The 23,999-nt window shown below is 37.9% G+C and overlaps 1 protein-coding gene across 1 annotated transcript in view; it reads right to left on the reverse strand.

Moving 5' to 3' along the window:
* Positions 1-23,999, reverse strand: part of TLK1 (tousled like kinase 1) — a 72,931-nt gene that overhangs the window by 35,972 nt on the left and 12,960 nt on the right. Inside the window, exons 2-3 of the mRNA XM_082483549.1 lie at positions 8,364-8,482; positions 4,453-4,524 (exon numbers count right to left, since the gene is read on the reverse strand). Coding sequence (XP_082339675.1) covers positions 4,453-4,524; positions 8,364-8,482 — 191 coding nt within the window. The remainder of the gene's footprint in view (positions 1-4,452; positions 4,525-8,363; positions 8,483-23,999) is intronic.

Consider the following 23,999-nt stretch of genomic DNA (forward strand, 5'->3'; position numbering starts at 1 on the left):
TCAAATGTTTCAGTTCCAAAGTCTTCACATGTATATCTTCAAATATAAATTTACTACAAATATACTAAAATATTTATTTTGGCAAAGAACCACTTTAAGTTACGTGTGATTTATAGAAAATTATCAGTCTATAAAAGAAGAGTCAGGACAAGAAAGGTCTTCCTTATCTATACCGTGTATTTCTTAAAAGTTTTAGCTCTGTGGATAGCTTCATAAAAACGCCTTTGGAAGTTTTATAATTGTAACTGTTGCATTATCAGGCTACAAATGAAGTTCAAATTACATACATTTGGTTTTAAATAAACTCTTCCAACCAAAATCTGGATCTTTTACAGTGCTATCATACATTAGCAAACTGTACAACACAGACTCCTGGCAATGAAGTTATCTTATGACTGTATGACTTTAAAAGCAGAAAGCATAGCTTAGTAATATTATTTTAGTGATTTGCAATTACTGCCAGGTAAGTAAGTAACATTAAGCTATCTTTCCACAAAACTAAATTGAAACTATTTAACCAAGCATTTTCATGTTATTCTTATTTCCAGCTTTCAATTCTGCAGTTATCATTCTAATGTAGTCAGTTTTACCTACCATATCAAGCAAAAAAAAAAGTTGTTTAAAAGCTAATTAATGACTAAACATTTAAGATTTCTCTCACCAAAATTAGTTTCCAACTGCAGTGACTGATGTCTTGTATTTAAAAACCAGACATTTAAAGAGGTTTGTAGTTTTAAAACTGAAACTCAAATAATTCATAAATGTCTATTTCCTTAAGCTCTTCTTTCAGTGTTTAATTTAACCTTCCAAACTAAGAAGTATTAGCACACTAATGAGGTTATTAATGAGGTTACCCAACAAGGTCATGTTCACCTTTTCTAAGTACAAAATTCACATGGTAATGTACAGCGTACATCAATCACTAGAAAATGTTCTCCAAAATCCTTACTAATGAATGGAATCATACGAATTACAAGAAACTGAAGACTAATGGGGCTGAGGAGTATCCTCCTGATAAACAAAGACTGAAGCTGCTTTCAATCACTTCAGAAGGATTTACATATAGCCAAGATTTAGATTAAAATCCCACTATTTCATGAGAAAGGCAAAATAGTTCTGAAGTTATACCAAGTTAGACTGTAAAGCTATGTTAAAGTTACCCACAGCTTGGCATATTAGCAGAGCCTCATACATCATGGTCTTGATCCTAGTTGACCCCTCCATTTTAATGTGCTTCCCCCTGAGTCTTCTCTTCACATTTATAGTTTTAAATCTTGACTTTTCACATCCTCTTTTAGAAAATAAACATTTCTAAGTACCAATTCTCAACTAGTTAATCTCCTTTAAAAAAATACTCCGATAAGTATTTTTATATATTTTATGTAGAGTTAAATATTTTCTACCATTACTGTAGAACTGTAACAACATGACTCAGGAAGTTATTTTTGTAGAAAAAAAAATTAAAATCGTGTGTAATAAAATCAAAGTTTTTATTTTTTTTTGTCTCTCAACACTTAAATCTCCAGTATGTAGTTATGATTTTTTAGTAAATATTTTTTATATGCATAATGAATGGAGTTTTCCATAATTGTTTTCTTCTACATCGTACCCTCCCCCCAAAGCTTTACAACTACAGCAAACAAATACAGCAGTGCTGTTCTCCTCTGCAACACATCATAAATTCCAATTAGATCAAATCTTTAGTTACTTCTGAAATTACATTTATAATACATTCTGTATTATTGGGGACCACAGCAACTAAACAGCTACAAGCAAGCAGAGCAACAATTTAAATAACTAATCAAACTGGACAAATCAAGCCACAGACAAAGCTGTCCTCCTTTAAATAAACTATTATCTACAGAGAAGAGAAAATACTAGTTATAAATAAAAGAATACATTTGTAACCAAAACAAGGAGGAGTAATCTACTTCAATGAGGAATGGTGGGGAAGGCAAAAATATTGTAAGACTACCAGAAGCATTTGTTCACAATCTGAGGTAGCCAATTTAGGGTTTATTTTAACTACAAGTAGCTAATACGCAGCCAAATTAAGATCTATGTACCACAGTAACAAAGCATTTAATAAAATAAAAAAAATGTATACACTTAAAAAGAAACTGGAATACAGGTCTGGATATTAAGATCAAACATCCAGCTATTGTTTATTGTTCGCAATGCTGAAGTAAGTCCAGAATAGACCTGGTTTCAAGTTATTTTGCAGGCCAAAGTTTACCTCTGTGAAGTATCTCAATTAAAACTATTATTCAGATAAATTGCCCCACTTCATACACCCATCAGAGAGAAAAAAAGAAAAGACTACCGTTCTCATAGTTGTATTTTCCACAATCCTGTGTGCAAAAAGTGAAAAACAAACACAAACAAAATCACACCAGAAAAACAACTAGGGGTGTGTGTGGGAAGTCTGCCTTGTTTTGAAAAGTGTGAAAGACTTTCTTTTAATGTGCCATTTAGTGATGAAAGCACATAATGAATGTACCATCACAATGTGATCAGAAACTGACATTCTTGCTAGAAATTAACTTCAACGATTCTGAGATTTGCATTTCTACTTTTTTTCCCTCCCAAAATGTACTGTAATACAACAGTTCTCTCTCAACATCAAACGATGGCACTGCTTTCTGTATGAGCAAGTCTGTATTTCTACACTACCATCCACAAGAGGAACTCCCTATTACTATGAAACCTCCATTGTCACACCATTAACCCCCCCCCAAAAAAATCCCACGACCTGTTTGCAATATTAAGACCTTAAGTGTACTTTTTATAGATTACAGCACATAAGTAACCAGATATTATTTTAAGAACAAAACTCTAAAAACTTATTAACATTTGGTATTAAAATTATAATTTAAGTGACTACAACTAACAACTTCTGAAAACGGGTCAAGAAATCATATTTCATTTTTCAATGTCATTAAGACTCATGTTTCAGAAAAACACAGAAGAAACCTGGAACACTGGGCACTGGAGATCTGTGCAGCGACTTTTTAGAAAAAAAGTCTATTTCTATTTTAGAATCCAAGTTTTAGAATACTTTAAAAAAAATAATAAATTATCCCTACCCAGAAGCATGGCTTGAGGTTAAAACAGTGTGCAGAGAGGCTGGAGACATGGGTCGAACTTTCAAACTTAAATGCCTTGGAAAAACCTTGCCTTCGTGTCTCGTGTATACAACTCTTAAGTAACATTTTTCTGCACCAAAAAGTTACTACATGTATAGTCAGTGTTCTGAGATCACTCAACTATTCAGAGATGTGCTTTTCTGCCAAGGAATTGCAATAATGCATCATAACCTTCAGGCTATTGCAGCATGTTTCCATTCCCACCCTACACCAGAAACGCATCACTGCAACACTGCTCAAAGTATTTCTAGGAAAAGTCATGAAAAAACCAATGGGCAGACAGATTCTTCTGGTTAAGAAAACAGTCTATATACAGTTGAAAGGAAAATCCATCTGGCAAAGGCAAGGGCGAGGAAAAAAAAAAAACATAGCAGAGCCCTTTTCAAAGAGGAAAGCATGAAATCACACATACAGAACATGGGGAACAGTTGGGAACCAACTAAATTCACCTGCTGGTCAGCCTAGTATAAAAGCAAATATCAGACAGTGTCTCGTAGTGACTGAGTGAGCAATCAGGCCCCAAAATTAAGCTTTAACATGTGAAAATAACATCGAAAGCACATTCCAAACAACTCTCCCTCTGGCATGACACATACTCAAACACGGGTCTAGCCTGGGCTAGACATACGCTCTTGCTTACAATGGGTATAATCTTATTGATGCAATCTGTGATGTACACAGGCAGAACTGTCAGAGGGACTCACTGACCCTAAAATAGGTAAATTATAAGAGCTGCATTAGTGCAACTATATCAATGCTGGTCAGGGAAGTCTGCACTCTGCACATTAAAACATAATAAGAGTATGAATTCTGGTTTGGATTACGAAGTGGTACTAGGTAAGAAAATACACAGTGACACAGTGACAACCGCAGCTTTTACAAATGCAGATGATGGCTCCTGTCTGATCTTGCAGTAAATCCATATTAAAAAAAAAAAAATACAGCAAACATTTCTAGAGTATTTTCAAAGATGCAGCTAAAGACTAGTCAAAGTTTATCTGTGCTGATGAAAACCTTAGTAGTTATTCGACAAAAGACAGCAAACTGTTTAAGCATTTTCAGCTCCAAAAACTGTAGCAGAGGCAGCTAGATTCATGACCAAAAACCCGAAGAAACTTTTATGAAGTCACATCTCCTCCAAGAGATGGTACCTTTCAGTAACATATGCTTTTTCCTACCTATCTGTGTAGTTTGCATTTCAATTCAAAAGCTTCTATATAAAATAAGGCATCAAAGTGGAATATAAAATTATGACTTGCTAGCATTAGAAATTTAAAGTAATAATGAATCCGGCCCATATGCTTACCTCTGATTCTTTATCACTTAAAGATCCCAAGCTTCCGAAACTGTGATTTGAACTTTCGTTATTTGTTGAAGCCTACCAAGACAAATAAAATACTAAACATTATACACAGATTTAGAAAACAACTAACTTACTATTATCACACACATTTATAACAAGTAACAGTAATAAAATTTCGTGCTTGCAAGGAAAAATTGATAACAATAGAGCACTTGTGACCACTTGTGATAGGTGTATGTTTTGACAGGGCACAGTAAATTCTGTATTTCGATTGCTTTTACACCAAGTAAAACCCTAGAACATTCAAAAATATTTCAGTCTTATGCGGGAACAGCAAAACATCCAATGAAAAACCCTACCAATTGATTCTACAGAATGGTCTTAAAAAGCCAATATTGCTAACAGTGCTGGTGACTACTAAAAATTTTCATTTTTCAGAGAAAAGGAGGGTTTCATTTTCTCCAAGACAGATAACTGGGCTACAGCAGAGATTATTTTTTTAATACATTCAATGACAGAAAATTACAACTGATTGAGAATAGTATTCTACGTTCCTAAAACAAACCATTTCTCCCAAAGCAATAAATTTAGACTAGTGAGGGGAAAAAAAAAAAAGATAAAAACTGAAATAGTCTCAAGTTACAATATTTATTTAGAAATTTTCTAAGGCTGATTTATTCAGAGATCTTTTGAACACAGAATGGCAACAAGTGCATTTTATTGGAAGAGTCTGTTCCACGTTCACTTAAAAAATACCAACATCAGTTGACCTTCTTTTTATTAAAAGAAAAAAAATACCGCTGGATTATTCTCTTCCATATAGGAAGGCAGAACAAATACTTCGAAGCGAAACAACAACTAGTTCCAAGGCAAACACTCAGCTTGCTTTGAAGCATTAAATTCCAGCACTGCACCCGGTTTGCAGGACAATACTGATCTGTGACATCTTCTGAATAACTAGATCACCTCTGAATTTAAATTTCTGGAGAAATGTTTAGTAAAACCACAGAATTTCCATGTGCATTTCCCACCCCCTCCCCCCCCCAGGCAGTCTCTAGTACAGAAGCGTCTACACATACTCTTCCTTGCAATGTCTCAGTATCCAGTCATTGGAGTCAGCTAAGACAATAATCTCAGTAACCTATATTCACATTTCCTACCTTGCTTACTGAAAAAGTTTGAAGATGATGGGCTTTTTTTTTTTCCCCAACAATTCCAAAAACTCTTCAGCAAAACAGTAGATAACGGTAGGCTTTCAAAATAGCAGTCCCAATAAATAAGAGTCCATCTCAATTTAATTACTAGAAGAATAATGACCTAGAATGTTTCCAAAAGTAACTAGCAAGTACAGCTGCAACCTCTGTGTTGTCTTGATAGGTTAGGAAAAGGAGAATTTGGTACATGTGCATTTGGGTATGTACACAGAGAGGAAGTTTTTTCATTTTTGCCTTCAAGGTGAAAGCAGACCGATAGAGATGATATTTATACATCACATTTTCCCAGTTACCTCTGCACAGCAGATCAAAAAGGTTTCATCAGGTTTTTTAATAAAAATCAGATAAGCCTCTCTCAACATCTCCCACCAAGACTGAAGACTATATTAAAAAACAAAACCAAAAAAAGCATATTCCAAACACAGCCCAGATAAGTTACTACACTTCATCTTATCTGCTTGGATACACTGAATGGTCAGAAATAAAAGAAACACAAACAAAATTGATATAATTGTCACTTTACTGATGGTTGGATCAGTAAAAATCACAGGACTAGACATTAGTATTCCCCTCTACCTCCCTGCCTCCCAAATCCAAATAAAAAGTAAGCATGAAAAAGAAGAGATCTTGCACTGTATACTGAAGATCATTTGCGGAATATTTCTGGCCAAAGGTAGTAAGAACAGTGTATTAGGTGAGGATCTGCATCCATCAGAAGACAAAGGTAGTAGTATCTTCTGCAAACAATTATCAAAGCATTTGGTAGTATTAAAAAAAAAAAAAAAAAACCAAAAACACTTTATCCAGCCATCCATTTGGAAACAAACTGGATGAGATACAATTATCTGTTTGACGAGATCTTGGAATGTGTCATGGACAAGAAATTTATGTTTTACATGGTAGAGTGAAAAAGGAAATGAGCTCTTAATTTTTTTTTTTTTTTTCTGGCTAATTTGGATGAACCAACTGAGAACCTGAACGTGGAATGTAATTTGGCTAAAAGTGAAATCAGCTGAACAACAGACTACAAAAAAAGACTTGAACAGATTAACAGAAATGGTAAGCAGCGACTAAAAGGGGATCAAAGTTTAAAGAAAAAGAACCCCAAGAAACTTGATAATTACTTTTAAAGAAAATGTATTATACACATAGCAGTAGACAGATTCTGAGGAGGAAAGACTGGCAATAAAGCAAGGAACCAACACAGCTGTATCAAAAACTAATAGAATGGTTTATAACTACACTAAAAGTTAAATGAAGTTAAAAGAAGGTACAGATCTAGTAATGAAAAAGGACAAACAGTCATTTGAATTATGAGCAATCACCTGCACAATTATAATGAGCTAATAAATTAGGGGAGTAAGTAGTACTAGACAACCCAAGGAAGAAAGAAACAAAGATGGGCCAGAATTACTGGGCTTGTCTCTATCTGATTTTAATCATAAGATATGGCAAGTATACATTTTTGCTGCCATAAATGGCAATTAAATAAAAAACAACAGTGCATCAACCCTACTTTGTCAATCCAACCCAATTCCTTCCCCTGACCATTTAACCCACTTCTTAAGATTGTAGTAACAGAAGTGATGTCATCTTTTTTACAGCTTTCTGATAGTCACCTTCGTGTCACTCTCAAAAACAAATTAAGAAGATATGATGCAAGATCACTATGCACCAATTTCAATTCTTTACAGTTTGTTAATAGTCATCACTACATCACATGTCTCCAGAAATTTCTTCAATGTCTGCTATCAGACAGTATTTTGTTCTGTAATCTAGACTGGTAATTACAATGTGGAATAGGAATTGAAAAATACTAACCAAGTTTGTGTAAAATACTTAAAATATGAGGACACTGCAAACACTTTGGAAACGGCATTCAAAAGTACTTTGGTCATCGGGGAAATGTGCCTAAAAACTAGTATTATATCTTTTTAACATCAGTTTATTAAGTACTACACTTGGTGAAGAACATTCAAATGCACAAATACAAAACAGAATACCGCTGGCTAGGCAATAGTATTGCAGAAATCAGTCTTGGAAGTTGAAGCTAGTAACTTGACTAGAATTAGTAATAAAGGCAAATTTATTTTGCAGACATATCAACTGGAGATTAATATATGACAATAGAAGGTAATTAAGCCCCACTACTCAATGTTCGTAAGTTTTTTCCTCAAGTGTTACATCCTGGTTTATATACTAACAGACGGACTGCAGAAAGTCTACATGAAAGTAGGTAAATCGGTACGTCTGGAAAAGCTGAAAGAATTTGGCTTTGTTAATCTAGATATATTAGTCTTCCAGCAACTTTAATCTTAAAAATGGAGGTCACACCAGACTCCCTGTGACTATTCTCAAGCCAAACTCTAAGTAGCTGGCCATCTGCAGAAGGGACAACTCCACTTAAGTACTGGGAAAAACTTCCATCTCCAATCACATGTGCACTACTGGAAAACCACAAAAGGGCCTGTGTAAGCTATTTCTTTGGTATTTTAAAGAAAATTCTACGTCCACATCATAGGTTCAGGATAAACAATCCTATCTCAAAGCAAAATAACAGACTAACAAGGATTTTCCTGAAAGCCTCTTCCAACCCAGTACTTTTTGCAATTAAATCACATGGGCAATACACAAGAGAGACAGTGTGAGATAAATTAGTATTTCAAAGATGGCAGATCTGAATGACTGCTTAGAACTTACTTTAGCTCCAACACTGCAACTTCCAGTACTCCCAGTGCTGCCACTTACTACTCCTGTAAATCTTGCCTCTAACAGTTCTTGTCTTCTTGGGTCCAGGCTATGAAGCTCATCCATTGCTCCTAAAAGAGATGAATAATTTCATTATATTCCCTAATATTTGCAGTGGAATATTTTACAAACAAGCCAAACATACCTATACAAAGAAAGGCCTAATACCCTCAACTTGACAATGATTCACCATCTGTTACCTAATAACAAATGCACTCAATGAATTCCACAAATTTTTGATAGCCTTGTCAATTTTGGTGAAAGCTAGAACCTGTTAGAGGTGTACAAGAGACACAGAGTCTGCAGCGTGCGATACGCCAACCAGGCAATTATTTATAGATTAAAAAACTAGCTGACAGGAGCAAAATATTTTCCAGCATAAAACCTCCCAATTCTGAAATCCCTTTGTTTTCATAGAATCACACAATGGTTTAGGCTGGAAGGGACCATCTAGTTCCAAACCCTCTGCCATAGGCAGACATCTCCCACTCCACCAGGTTGCTCAAAGCCCCATCCAGCCTGGCCTTGAACACTTCCCCGGATGGGGCATCCACAATTTCCCTGGGCAATTTGTTCCAGGGTCTCACTACCCTCGTAGTGAATTTTTTTTTCCTGATATCTAATCTAAATCTACACTCTTCCAGTTTGAAGCCATCATTCCTCGTCCTATCACTACATGCCCTTGTAAAAAGTCCCTCTCCAGCTTTCTTGTAGGCCCCCTTCAGATACTGGAAAGCTGCTATAAGGTCTCCCTGGAGCCTTCTCTTCTCCAGGCTGAACAACCCCAACTCTCTCAGCCTGTCCTCATAGGAGAGGTGCTACAGCCCTCTGATCATCTTTGTGGCCCTCCTCTGGACCCTCTCCAATAGGTCCATGTCCTTCTTATGTTGAGGGCTCCAGAGCTGGACACAATATTCCAGGTGGGGTCTCATGAGAGTGCAATAGAGGGGCAGAATCGCCTCCCTCAACCTGCTGGCCATGCTTCTTTTGATGCAGCCCAGGATACAGTTGGCCTTCTGGGCTGTGAGTGCACATTTCCGTATTATTTTAATTGTTTAGGCTATCAACATACCAATGTCCAAGACAAAAAGAATCATAGGAAAAAAACATAAATGTGAAGGTAGACCACGGTCCCCAATATGTGCAAGGGAAGGCAGGGTTATATGGAGGTTCGAAAAGCTGAGAAGCAAGGAGCGGGATCAGCAATATGAAAGGAGCCAAGAATAACAGAGACCCTTGCACAGGTGGTGCCTCCAACAGAGCCCTGCTAAATGAGGTAAAGCAGTGCTGCTGGCATCAGCAGGGAAAGTAAGGTGGAAGGAAATGGAGAAACAAAAGGAGTTTCTGATGAGCTCAGCCTACATGAGTAGGCTGCAACATGATGTGCAGCTTTCTAATTTAAATATATTTAAATCACTTATGGCTGTTTAATGAGTCTGAAAGATGAGCTAGACAAATAGTCTTCCGTATTTACGCAAACTGCGTTCTTTGTTTTTATCTCTTCAACTACTTGAACATTCAGTTTATCTTCAATTGGAAATGTTTCAGTTGCTTCATTTTAAATAAGGTATTTAATGCCAAAGTCTTTATAAACTGTTTTAATAGCATATCCCCTAAGTACCATATAAAGTGATACAGCCTCATTTTTTTCAACTAAGACACAAGTTTGTGCTTCTCAGTCCCACAGGACAACACAGCAGTTGAGAAAGGACTGCAAGTAATAACTATGTAGAATTCAAATGATGCTATGAAAAAAAGCTTCTGAAATTCCCTTTTCATGAAAACTACAGTTTGTAAAGTTTAAGTGCTCTTATGAACTTCTACCCATCAGCTAAACACCCTGACAACCAAAGGCATCAGCATAGCTTTCCTCACCATTAATAAGACATGAGACACTTTCTTGTACGACTCCCAGGTATTTCACAAATCTTTAACATTCAAGAACTAGACAGACCATTCTGTACCACACATTTTGGCCACTCCTGGCCATGTGGCTAACCTTTCTGGTAGGGAAAGCACCGGCTGTGCTATTTGCCTAATTCCAATTGCCCTTGATCCCGTAGGAAGGTAGATGACAGTGAGTGTGGTGTCAGTGCTCCTTTACCACAGAGCCCCGTACCCAGATCTCCTCTGATGGAAGAAAGCCACACCAAGAGAAAAATGTCTGGGAAGGAGAGACGTTGTGGAAATGTGTTGTTGCCAGAGCCTTCTTTTGAAAAATCAGACCGCAAGTGGCAGGTTGAAGATACCACATTTTGTTTCTGGAGGTGGGGGAGTTTACCCAAATGGAGCCACATATGGAGCTTGAGGTCTCTTTTCCAGCAATGCATGGGAATTACCCAGTTTGAAACTGCAGCTGGCTTATTATCAGCCACTGTAACACCGCTTTTAAACTTGCCTAGTAAAAATTCCTCCAATTTCTACATATTTTAGATTGGAAGCTCTCTAGGGTAAAGACTATTTTACTACAGGTATGCACAGTGCAGAACAATCAGGAATCCTCTTTAAACTCTTGCTTCCCAAAATATGTTTGTGTACTGCTTCCAAGAGTTTCAAAACCAAATTGTACACTTCTCATATGCACAAAAAATATTTCTTGCATTTACACATTGTGCAATAAGGCTTTTTAAAAAAAAAAAAAGAGTAGATGCGTACAGCATACCTTTCCTAGTATGTATGTAATTAATACCTTAATGGGAAAGTATTGCTCTAAAAAAGTATAAGAAACTAATCACACCAGATTTGTCAGGAAAGTTTAAATGATTATCGTTTTGCTTCGTAAAAGTAAACATGCTTAAGTGCATGCTACTCTGAAATAACCAATTTTAGTTTATCAAAGTAACCCATTTAATGAGACAGGACTAGCAATACTTTGATTTACTAGCCTACTTGATAGTCATTGCCCACAAAAGTTCAGAGCTTAAATTACTGATGTAATTCTAGCAATTACAAACCATGTGTATATTACAGAAACAGATACTACCATACCCTACATTGTTTATTTCATGAAATATAGGAAAGCAATAATCACTGTGGATACCTAAGGCTCATTCAAAGTGCTGCAGGGTAAAATTGCTACTGCAGGTCTCGTACTGTATCTAGATATTAATGCACTAAACAGATGAGCACTCCTGGGTTACCTCACCAGTCAGAATGGTAATTTAGCAGGTAGAGGGGCAGTCCACAGCACAGGTGACATACAATCTTTCTTTCTTTTTTTTTCTGCTCAGATTTTAGAGCCTATACACACTAATGAATGTACTCTATTCTCATTGTTATTTCTCCTGGAGTGTTTTTTGTTGTTATGTTTGGGTTTTGGTTTGGTTTTTGTTGTTGTTGTTAAATATCCAGAACCAAGAAGTAACACATGCTCTGCCATCCTTGTGGTCTGGAGGACAAGACAAGAAAAGCTGGATTCAACTCTTCTTTCAACACAGAACAAATCCTAGGAAGATCTATTAAACTGCCTTCCTCATTCATGCTGTAATTTAAAATACACCATTCACTCCCAGACACACAGCTGTTTTTTCAAGAACACGCAGTTCTGTACAATCCTTCAGTTCTCAGCACGAGTTACCTACTTTTAAAGGTGCCATGAGCTTTAAGACACTTCATGTAAGGGACAAAACCACCAGAATTTATAAATCATTCTGCTGACAGAACACCTTGCTGCCCACAAGATCAACATAACTTACAGTTTTGAAAATATACTCAGACTTCTTACTTGAACTAACTTAATTCCTACCCCTGAAAGCCAACTTGCTAAGTCAAAGGACACGCAATCACGTTACTTACAACATATTTACGATGACGCTAAATGGAAGACTTGCATTGCTACCACTCACTGCCATTCAAACTTCTACTACCTTCCAAAGAGCACAACTGGAAAATTATCCAAAACTTACAGTAGAAGCCTAAAAAACTACTTTTCTTTATTTCTTGTAACCACTACAGATTTTGGAATGCTGCTTCTAGTAATTTTTTTTGTTTAAGTTATCAACACTACCTAGCTCTTGTATTTTTGGGGAGCAGTAGTATCTCCCATATTAATTTACCTTTCAGAACCATATATAGCCTCTCCTCTAAAAGCTAATATAAAATATACAGATTTCTTGTCCTGAAAAGGACACTTTTTGCAAGAACTCTTTTGAAAAGAACTCCAAACTCCTCTGAGAATTTGTTAAGCAATGGGTTATGTCAAAAGTCAAAGTTATAAGTTCAAAGAAGCATTTTATAAGCTTTTTCATGTCATTCCGTACAACAAATTACACCATATTCTACCTTAGCAAACAGAGATGTAAGGAATCGGAGAATTCTTGATTGTAGTTTGAATTTTTCAGAACTGGTGACCAGAAAATAATGAAGTGCAACTAAGCCTGTACCCCAAAGCCCCACACCTCCAAATAACAAATGCTGGCAAATGATCCAGTTATTTATCAAATACGTGCTCATACTTCAGTAAAATTCACATTTTAGGAGAAAAGGTTCAGCAGTTGCAACTGCAAGTCTTCACCTCCTAAAACTGGATCTTTTGGGATACACACATACTGCAATCTCTATCTTGAACACTGGTGGACTACAGAGTAGCGTTGCAGACCCAAACACAAAGGCTTGACAGATCAGACATGTTTTTCTTTTCCACTAAATATGGAATCAAGCTCCAAGACTCAATCTTCATCTCGACTCTTTTATTACCCTGAATGGACTCTTGTTATCTGGCAATCAATTACAGCTTCAAGATGAAGAAAGATCAACAGCTTCACACATTGTCAGCTTTCCACAATAAAGATAAAGTTCATTATGCAGAAGCCAGATTCTTCTTAGAACAACCCTCCAGATTAGACTGAGGCCCCCTTCTCCTGAATTCAAGGCCAGCACAAACTACCTTTCACTTAAGTGAAAGGCATACTGGTTTGGTCTGGTTTCTTTAACAGACTTATATGCATATAGCTTTTAATGCCAAAGCAAAATACGTCAACGCGGAGACCTATCTATTGATGAGAAGACGACAGTTCAAAAATAGCCCAAATGTAAATCAATCCTGATGTGCTCCTAGTAGGTATTCAGATTTTATGGTAACACACGTGGTATGAGAATTATGTCCAACATATTTTTAGGGACACTTTACATTAACATTGATACTATTACCATCGCGTAGTCTCTTCACTGACAGTAGCATACTTTAGATCAGTAAATCTAACTAATATTCAGCTAAAAGGGTGAAAGGGTAGAAAAAGAAAGGGGAGCAGGGGAAAGGTACACATCTCAAATGGCAAGAAAAGAAAGCAGCCTGCAAAGCAGATTTTTGCACTTGTTTTTTCTTTTTTTTTTTTTTTTTAATAAAAATTCCTTTAAATGTATCAAACAATCTTTGAAGTTACAAACACCAGACTTTAAGCATGGTAACCATTCCAAGTACAGAAACCACTGTTTAACAGCATTACAATGCAATCCCTAAAGCCCTTAAGTAACTGTTTATTTCAATTTGGAATATTCTAAATATGCATTTATCCCATTATGTTGACGCTCTAATAATTGAACTTCATAACAATTGAATATGACAGCTCTTGTCATTCTAGAATACATGTGTACCAGTGGAGAAAAGGGAAGCTTTAAAATATCAAATGCAAAACAAACTACAGAAAATGACTAAAAAATCCAGGTTTTAAAATCCTTAAGCAGTCTCTAAAAAAAAAAAAAAAAAAAAAAAAAAGCTGCTCACAGAACTACTTGTCTTCTTTCACCAACATGAAGATGCATCTTCTGCATGCACGTTTATTTCCTTTTAAGTGAGCTACTCTCTTGTCTTATTTGGGGAAAAAAAAAACAAACCACCAAAGCAACTAAACCATATATTCAACTTCATTCTTCTCTTATCTTTCTGAAACTCTGGACTTCCCTTATTCCAGAATCAACCAGAAGGGACTTTTTCATTCTCCAGGAAAAAAAGGTAATGAAGCTAACAATTCTGCCTCCAAGAAAACAAACTATTCGGTAACAAACTATTTCGTAGTTAGGTAAACGCTAGCAAGTCATCATCATGTTGATCAAGGTGTCTTCCTATTAATGGTAGAACTTTCTATTTATTGCAGTTTATATATGCTTCAGTACCTCATAAAGCCAATGCGGAATAAAGCAACCCAGAATACAAAGTTGTCAGTGAAGGAACATACAGAGCTCTAAAATACAAGTCTAATCAAGTAAAAAAGAATGGAAAACCAAAATACACTAAGACACCAAAATGTACAAAGTGAATACAAATTTCTTGATTTTTAAATTGGAAAAAATTACACCCATTCCATTTAAAATAGAACCTTTGGGCTGTGAGATTGAGAAATGAATCAAAAAAAAAAACCCACAAAGTTGACCTCTGTTGCTAAACCATGTCTTGATTAGTCTTTCTTCCACAGCATGTTTTGGGGAATCACAGAAAACAGAATTGGAAACTGCCTCGAAAACTACTAACGTGCTAAGAAAACAAGTTGAGATGCTAGTATGATAGCATAAAGCCAAGCAGCAGTAATTTGAGGCGAGTTCAATTCCAAGGTAACAGCAAAAACACAGCCTGCCCTTAGCGGAAGGCTTTGAAGAGCATCACCATCCCACATGAATCACAGTCCCGAGGTCACAGTCATTCAGTACTGCAGCCTCAGAAGTCCAGAAGGTCCCACTCAACCTAAATCAATAGTCAGTAGGGCAGACAGCAAGATGCAATCTTTGAGATTTAAAATAAAACAAACAAAATCCCTGAACTGTATTTACCTCCTAACAATAGCTACACAACCAAATCCTAGAGGACACAGTTTACCAAGACCTCAGGGTTCCAGCTCTTCCAAAATACTTAGAGTAACAACAAACAGCTACTGATTACTCATGACAAAGTTTAACCTGGAAATTTAGAAATGCTTATAATCACTGGCTTTCCAGTCAAGAGGACTAACCTCTTTTACAGAGGACTACATAGCTACTATAACCTCCAAACAATAGATGACATGAAAAAGTACAGGGTACTACGTAGAGTTTAAAACCTTCACTGTAGCTGCAGTCAAATAGCAGAAGCAGATGCAATAGAAAAGGGGGAAAATACATCCTGGTGTTTAAGTGAAAGTAGCTGTTTGAAAAGATCTTCAGTGATAAGAAATTCCTAATGAGAGACACACGTATCTAAATCCATGGTCAGGAAAGAACAAAATCCACTCAATTAATCCCGAGTCTTTTTAAATACACAGTGAAAATGCAACATTTCTCAATCCCAGAAATGGTGACACTGAAGCACACAGAAAAAGAAGTATGAAATTAGTATTTCTCACTGAAGTTACCTTCTCTATTTAGGCACTTCTGCCTCCTAACAAACACACCCCCTACCACTGCTAAGGTGCCTAGGTAAACTTAAAATGCTTTTTTTAGTAATCTAAAGAGAACTTCTGTTCCACAAACTGATCCTTTTAAAAGGAGCAAGGCTGTGTCTGAAAGAATGGGCAAAGGGATGTGGGCAAGTGAAAGGTGACTGCAGATTATGGGAGACTGCAGGGTAAAAGTAAGGAGGGAAAAAGCCTGCTAATTAGCAGGCAGACAGATCAGGCTTTAGTCTACACAAAACCTGTGGGAAGGAAACAATATAACTGGCAAATTTTGGCTTAAAAAAGCACAACTGTGGTAAATTTAACAAATTATAAGAAAAAAAATCTTCCCTATAAACATCAGAAAACAACAGGTTTTGAAAAATATGATTTGAAAAAACACTTCCAATGTGCTTTTATAAAATTTGTGTCTGCTGATGACAGTTGTACAATTGTTAGATGCAAACTTGTTAAAATACAAAGTAGAGAAAATAAGGTTTTTCTGACAGGGAGGAAGAAAACCCCAAACACAACAACTTGACAGCTTTCCCATGAACTGAAGAGCTGATGAGGAAGAGCATATAGGTTAGGTTGTTGGGTTACCTGGACTCTACCATTCAACACTAATTCTTCTGGTGCTGAAAAAACAGCATCTCCCCAAGATGCAGCCTATTTCTTTTTAAAAGTCTTTTATGAAGATTTTTCCCAAATGAGCGTGGCTTGCTTTTTTAAAATGCGACTTGAAGGTTGTTTATTTCCCTTTTCCCAACAGTTCAACAGTCCAGAAATTTGATCTAAAAGAAAGAAAATTTTGGCTGCTGGATAGATAAGTAATTTTCTGCAAATTATTCTACAAAAGAAATCAATTCTTTAACACTAAAAAAAAATGTAATGATATTTAGACTTCACCTCTGTGCTGCCAGTTTTTGAATTTCAATTGTCTGGCCAACAACCTGGAAAGGAAAAGTGAATTACAGAGAAATATGTTCCCGAGGGAACCTTTGCTAAAGCCTTGAAGAAAAACTTACAAATAAAACGACTTGGGCCAACTCCAGATCAGCTAGGAGACATTTTTGGATAACAATTTAAGAATGTTTAATTCTCCACGCCTTTCAGCTAAGCGCCCCGTCCTAACGATTCCTTGGCCATTATGTGTCTCGGATGGCTGCAGGCAGCAGAGGCAGAGATGAATTTACAAGCTGCCTACCAATGTCTTTATTTGGCCACAAACCAACAATATATACTCATGTGTGTGGGTATACACCACAAGGATGGCAACTCAGAATGGCTCATTCAGAGCTCAGGGAGTGATTCATACAACAGAGAGGACAACAGCTCCCCAAGGGTCTATTCTATTGTAACTGGGGCTGAACCAGGCATGCAACTATGTCCAAGACAAACCGGTGATGCCTCATTTCTGACGAGTCCCTCTACCAATCTTACCCCTTGGAAGTACAACTGAATTGCCTGAAAGCCACACACGGCTCAAAAGCAACGCACGGGCGTCCTGAAGCAACGGGGAGCTCTTATTTCTGAGTGACATCATTTTCCCTACATACTGTATATAAGTAATTGCACTTTCTTTCCACACCACAGGCAACAAACCTATTGCACAGGTGTAAACACAGCCTGTTTGAGATGCAGCACAGTACCTAAGAAAGACAAGCACTAATGTAGGCAATAGAAAGACTTGAAAGAAAAAACCCAACTGACAGAGCACCTTTAAAAATTACATCCCAAACCTGAAAAACAATAACGTGCATGTCTATGACAGCTTTCAAGACTGAAGTCTGTCTAACAATCAATGGGGCTGATGGGTTCGAAAGCTACTGAAGCTTTTTCACAATATTCACCAAAACAATGGCATGCTGTGTCTCATTCCAATCCCGTTCATTATTCAGAAAACAAGTTGACATTTAGTTTTATTTGGCATGTGAGTCCTTGTAACAGGTCAGTCTTTAGCCAGACTTTTCTTTATGCTAGCTTTTCCTGAAGGAATTCTTCACAGATCAAAGTTTTCCCATCTTGCCCCAGATATTATTAGAGCATTATTTTTGCAGGATTTTTTTACATATTAATGATAGGAGATGGCAAGTATAGAATAATTAATAAAGAGAAGATAAGATATAGCATGGAACATTCAACATGGCATCTACCTATCCAGTTCCCAAACTCCTAACGTAACTCCACATGCACCATGAACAGGAAGCGTTAGCATAGCAAATACTGCTATGAGCAACAGAACCACGACAAGGTCCTTCCTGAGTCTGTTGAATAATATTTAGCATGATGAATGAAGGGGAAAAGGACAAATGAAAGAACATGCAGTATACGTTACTATTATCTTGAAAGCTGTTTTTCTTGGAATTGCCTCCCCTCAAAATCACTAAGCAGGCTACATTTTGAAAATTGGTATCACTATATTTTCTCCTCTCCTCTGCACACCTTAACTAGACAAAAACTGAATTCAACAGATCAGTTCATGGGCATAGTAACAGAAACACCTGCTGTGCCCAAGAGCAGAACAGTCCACTCGGAAGAAGAGTTCCCCACATCCAAAATCCCTCTCCATGTCCAGTAACCCCCCTATAGGCTCTTAAAAACAATATTGAGTTAGGTAAGATCAGATTGTACTTCCTACGTCGAAATCCTGAACTGCAAGATCTTTCACTATCATGAGAGCCCTCCTACATCAATCAGAAAAGTCACTACAAAAAATACTCCACAGGAAAGTAGCATCAGTGAATAATACCCCTCTGGAAATGCCCTACTTAAAAAGATTTACTCTGTCTAACTAAAGACTTATTCCCTCTAGGAGCTTCAATAGTAAAAAATTTGCTAAAAACAGATTTCCCAAGATGTTGGCTACAATACCACAGGCAGAATTAGCCTGACAAAGAAGTCAACACTCTGAACATATACAAACTAGATGGGTGATATCCTGAGCATGTTCATTAGCAGCAGTGGTATCCATTTCTTTGAAACTTGTCACTATCATATTTTCCTGCTTTTTTAAAAAGCTGGATTACTCACATGCAATTGTTCTCTACGTTATTCTGAACGGCCAAGAGCAATCAAAGAGCAGGTTCTGATTTGGCAGAAGGATTTTGGTGGCTTTTCAACACCACAAACTTCTACCATTTAATAGCAAACTGGCAGAGCCAGAGCATTTCAAAGAAACAAGGAGGTTTAACATAGTCTTCACTGACCATTTTGTATTCTTCACAGCTAAAGACAGTGATATCTGAGAGCAGGTTTATTGACTAGTTGACTCTCACTGTCTAAAGTACTGCTCTAGGCATTCAGTCCATTTAGAGCAAATGTATAGATACTGAAAAACATCTTCAGTAAAACTGACAGCATCTGATTTGAACATCTGCTGCAGTGACAGAATAATGAGAGATACAAAGTACTAATTTAAAGTGTTTTTAATAAAGTTTTGTTCAAGACAACTGTCAGTTTTGGCAGCAACTGGGTAGCCAACTAATACATCCTTCTGAGGTTTCTTGCCATCTCTGACCCCTATAGTCTGTGCCTGCATAGATGTGATACTAACCTCTCTAAGTCTCCCACAAAACCCGAAACAATCACATACAGGTTTCATGCAGCTTTTTCCTGGAAAGGGAAGCTTCATTACACAGTTGCAAGGTCAAAAGCAGTAATTTTTCTTTCTTCAGAGTTAAGAACAATGTTCTGGTTAAGGAAAAACTAAACTAAATGCATTGGTTTATGACTGTATGCTACCAAGTTAGAAGAAAGATTAGGAGAAAATATGATGGCACCCCTTTGGATTGTTTTACCCTACTGGAGATCTTTGGTTAATCAAAAGTAAAAAAAGTCCTTGTTAGTGTCCCATAGGGCAGGATCAGTGCTGCTGTGTTGCACTGTACTACTACTACAATCGATAAATAAATATACAATACACAGAGAAAAAGTTTATGCTTACAAACCCCCTATAAGTTAAGAAAAAACTATTTATATTTTACAGAAAGAACCTAACACCTTGGCCAAAGTTACGCAAGACATCTGTGGCAGGAATACTGAAAGACTGTCTTCCTAGGTAGCAAAGATCTGCCTTGAACACAACATTATGTCAAGAGAGATAAAAACTAATACAGTCTGGGCTGCACACGTGCAGATGACGTGCTGCCTGCCTATCTTTACCAGCTCCCTTTTCATCTCTATGTAGAGGAATCTGCAGCAATTACTGTTGCTTCCAGACAGCTCTGTAAAAGGTAACCAAACAGAAAGAGCGAAGCAGAATTTGCCCATTTCAGCTTCATTTGCTGCAAAACCAGACGCTCCCTACCCCCTTGGGGAAGAGTCAGTGAGCAGGGAGAAGCACACTGCAAGTTCATGGGTCACTTGTTGGCAATGCAGACTAACAGGTCACAAGATAACACCACTTTTGTGATTCTCTCAAAAAGTGCATCACGCTCTGAACAAAAGCTCACTACTTTTCATCTCTCTACCTATTTTTATGCTGAAAAGCACTGAAAGCCTGGAGCAGTCCTGAAGAAGAAATACCTACCTAGAGAAACACCAGAAAGTACAGCCAATTTCATTTGCTGCATTCAGTTATAAGGAAACAAACCAGGAGCTCTAAACACTTGAGTCCACGAAATGGCTGTTCTGCAAGAATTTAAAATGGCACAGGCCTATTGCACATGTCAAAAATAAACAGTAGTTTCTGCTATCTAAGGAAGGAGTGAAAAGGAAGTTACAAGCGGAGGTCACCTACTGAGCAGGAAGAGAGCAAGCAATGCCCCTTCCCACAGGGTTTTGGGTTCTCATCCTCACTCCTCAGAAAAAGTAAAACATGAAGAACAAACAGAAATTGTGCACCTTTTCCCCAAATAAATTTGTCTGGAAGTCACCTGTATGGTAGAAAGGCAGTCCAACCCCCCCCCCCCCCCAACAATTTCACAGAATAAGTGTATCTTATTTTTCTGAGTTATAATACCAGCCATTTGGTATTTGAAAGCTGTATTTGTGTCAATAGGAGAGTGTTTCAGTTGTTAATTCCCTGAACTTCCTAATCTCCTTACCTCTGTAGCTCCTACTGCCATTTCTGCCCTCATGATCTTCAAAATCTCCCCAGCGCAGACAGCCCACTGACCCTCGAGGCAAATGCTCTGCTCCCTGGAGCACACAGGACATAAACTGCTGATCACAGCACATAACTCTTAACCTATATTGTTTTCGCCATTACATGGTGAGGAACATGCTACAAATAAGAAATTAAACAAAAAATCCTAAGTCTTTTGAAATATATTAATCTATTTCACTCATAACATTGTCACCAACTAGAAATTCAATCCCTATATACTTATATGAGGCCACAGTTTAACATCAAATATGCAAAAAAAAACCCTCAGATTAAACTGGGACAGTAAATTCACCTCTTAACTGTAACCACAAGACTCATGAACTATTTCGGCTTTTGTACTACACCATTTTAAGAAAAAAAAAGGTATTAGACTCAAATAACACTGTCAATTTCCTCCTTTCAAAATACCTGTATGGCACACACAGCATAGAAAATACTAAAAATCAAAACGGAAAAATCTGCATTTAGAGATTTAGACTGCAAAATCAGAAGCTTTGTGTGAAACCACCATACCAGTAGGCAGCTCATGCAACGGGGACCCTGTCCCCCATGCTGAGTAGGGTCATGCTAGAGTCTAGGTGGTGGTCACAGAATCAGGCAACTAGATACTGTTCCTCTGTTTTTTGTGTTTTTTTTTTTTTTGTTGTTGGGTTGGTTTTTTTTCCATTTACAACTCAACCAGCAGCCTCTGAACTCACAAGACAATCCAAGCTTTGCTGAATAGGGAAGAGACTCATTTCCTCAAAGTCCCTTGTAGGTAGGAGCCTCTCAGAACACGGCTCTAAATAGGTAAATCACACAGACAAAGCTGACATGTTAATTGACTACACCTACATTTTCTTAGGACTTTAAAGCATTGCTCCCATTCTACAGATGGGGAAAAAATGAGACTTGTACAAAATCACACATGAATCACTGAAACTTCAAGTTTAAGGCTAAGGTGAAAAAAACATTTTAAATTTTATACCCATCCTTCTTACAGCACCGCTATGCAGCCTGTTGATACCAACAGTACACATTAAATTCAGTTGCAACTTTGTGTACTGAACATTTTTAAAAATTCAGCACTCACCCAGTTCACAGACAAAGAAACATCCTATGTAATCATCTGTCAAAAATACGGTTTTAGTGTTGCTCAGCATTATCATTAAAGAAATCTGCATTACAGCCGTTTCTCCTATCCAGCGCTCATCGCCTAATTTTAAACCAGCTTTCTTTTCTGCTATACTATCACTTTCATTCAAGTTTTAGAAGAAAGAAAGGATTCTCATGCCTTTCAACCTTCCCAAGAACAGCCCATCTTGAAGGCTGAGCAAAGAACAGACTTCATGGAACAAAGTCTGTGATCATGTGAATAAAATTTCGTAACATAAATGCAGTTAAAACCCTGAGGGCAACAAGAAATTAGGAAAAGGCCGAGTTATAAATCTTTGACATTGTAAATTAAAAAAAAATATTTTCAGGTATATGTTCAAAACACATTTCAAGACACCAGTAAAAATACTGATGTGTAATTAACATTATCCACCACACCGAAGCACCCAAACACTCAGCTGCAGAGTACTTGCTGCTCTACAAAACTAACCAAATTTCTTCTTAGTCAAAGGACAAGGATGCTACACTGCCTTCTGTGGACTACTGCGGCCATAATTTAAGCAACAACAACTGTGATCCAAGTTCTCTTCACCAACTGACTGGAGAGAAAGCAGGACTTCTTAAAATAGTTCACACCAGAGGCAGGGGAGGACCATGAAATTCCTTGGGTGGCTGAAGCAGGCTTCCTGGAGCCGACCTCCTACAGCCAACTTGACAGAGCCAGAACAGCCAGTGCTACCCGGAGGGAGCAGCACACCTTACCAACAGCTGACAAATCAGGATGCATTTCACCTGGCATACATTTAACACAACTGCTTCCATACTCCTGACTTTGGGGGTAACTAAACACCAAGATAGGAGACTTCTTAAAAATTGAGTAAATCTATGAACAAATATATAATGGACTTAGAAATCATAGAATTGTCTAGGTTGGAATGGACCTTTAAGATCATCAAGTCCAACCATTAACGTAACACTGCCAAAACCACCACTAAACCATGTCCCTAAGAACCACATCTACCCTTTTATTAAACACCTCCAGGAATTGTGATCCCACCACTTCCCTGGGCACCTGTTCCAATGCCTGATAACCCTTCCAATGAAAAAATGTTTCCTAATATCCATCCTAAACTCCCCTTGGTACAACTTGAGGCCATTTCCTCTTGTCCTATCGCTTGTTACTTGGGAAAAGAGACCAACCCCCACCTCACTCCAACCTCCTTTCAGGTAGTTGCAGAGAGTGATAAGGTCTCCCCTCAGCCTCCTCTTCTCGAGGCTAAACAACCCCAGTTCCCTCAGCCACTCCTCATAAGACTTGTGCTCTAGACCCCTCACCAGCTTTGTTGCCCTTCTCTGAACACACTCCAGAACCTCAATGTCTTTCTTGTAGTGAGGGACCCAAAACTGAACACAGCATTCAAGGTGCAGCCTCAGCAGTGCCAAGTACAGGGGGACAACCACTTCCCCAGTCATGCTGGCCACACTATTCCTGATATATGCCATTGGCCTTCTTGGCCACCTGGGCACACTGCTGGCTCATAGTCTGATGGCTGTCATTCAACACCCCCAGGTCCTTTTCCATCGAGCAGCTTTCCATCCGCTCCTCCCCAACCCTGTAAGCACTGCATGGGGTTGCTGTGACCCAAGTGCAGGACCCGGCACTTGGCCTTGTTGAACCTCATACCATTGGCCTCAGCCCATCGATCCAGCCTGTCCAGATCCCTCTGTAGAGCCACCCTACCCTCAAGGAGATCACCACTCCTGCCAAACTTGGTGTCGTCTGCAAACTTAATGAGAGTGCACTCGATCCCCTCATCCAGGACATTGATAAAGACATTAAACAGAACTGATCCCAATACTGAGGCCTGGGGAATACCACTTGTGTCCGGCCACCAACTGGATTTAACTCCATTCACCACCACTCTTTGGGCCCAGCTATCCAGCCAGTTTTTACTCAGCAAAGCGTACACCCACCCGAGCCATGAGCAGCCAGTTTCTCCAGGAGAACACTGTGGGAAATTGTGACTTAGAGGATCAAAACCT

This window comes from Vanellus vanellus (assembly GCF_965231255.1).
Source record: "Vanellus vanellus genome assembly, chromosome: 5".
Classification (NCBI taxonomy): Eukaryota; Metazoa; Chordata; class Aves; order Charadriiformes; family Charadriidae; genus Vanellus; species Vanellus vanellus.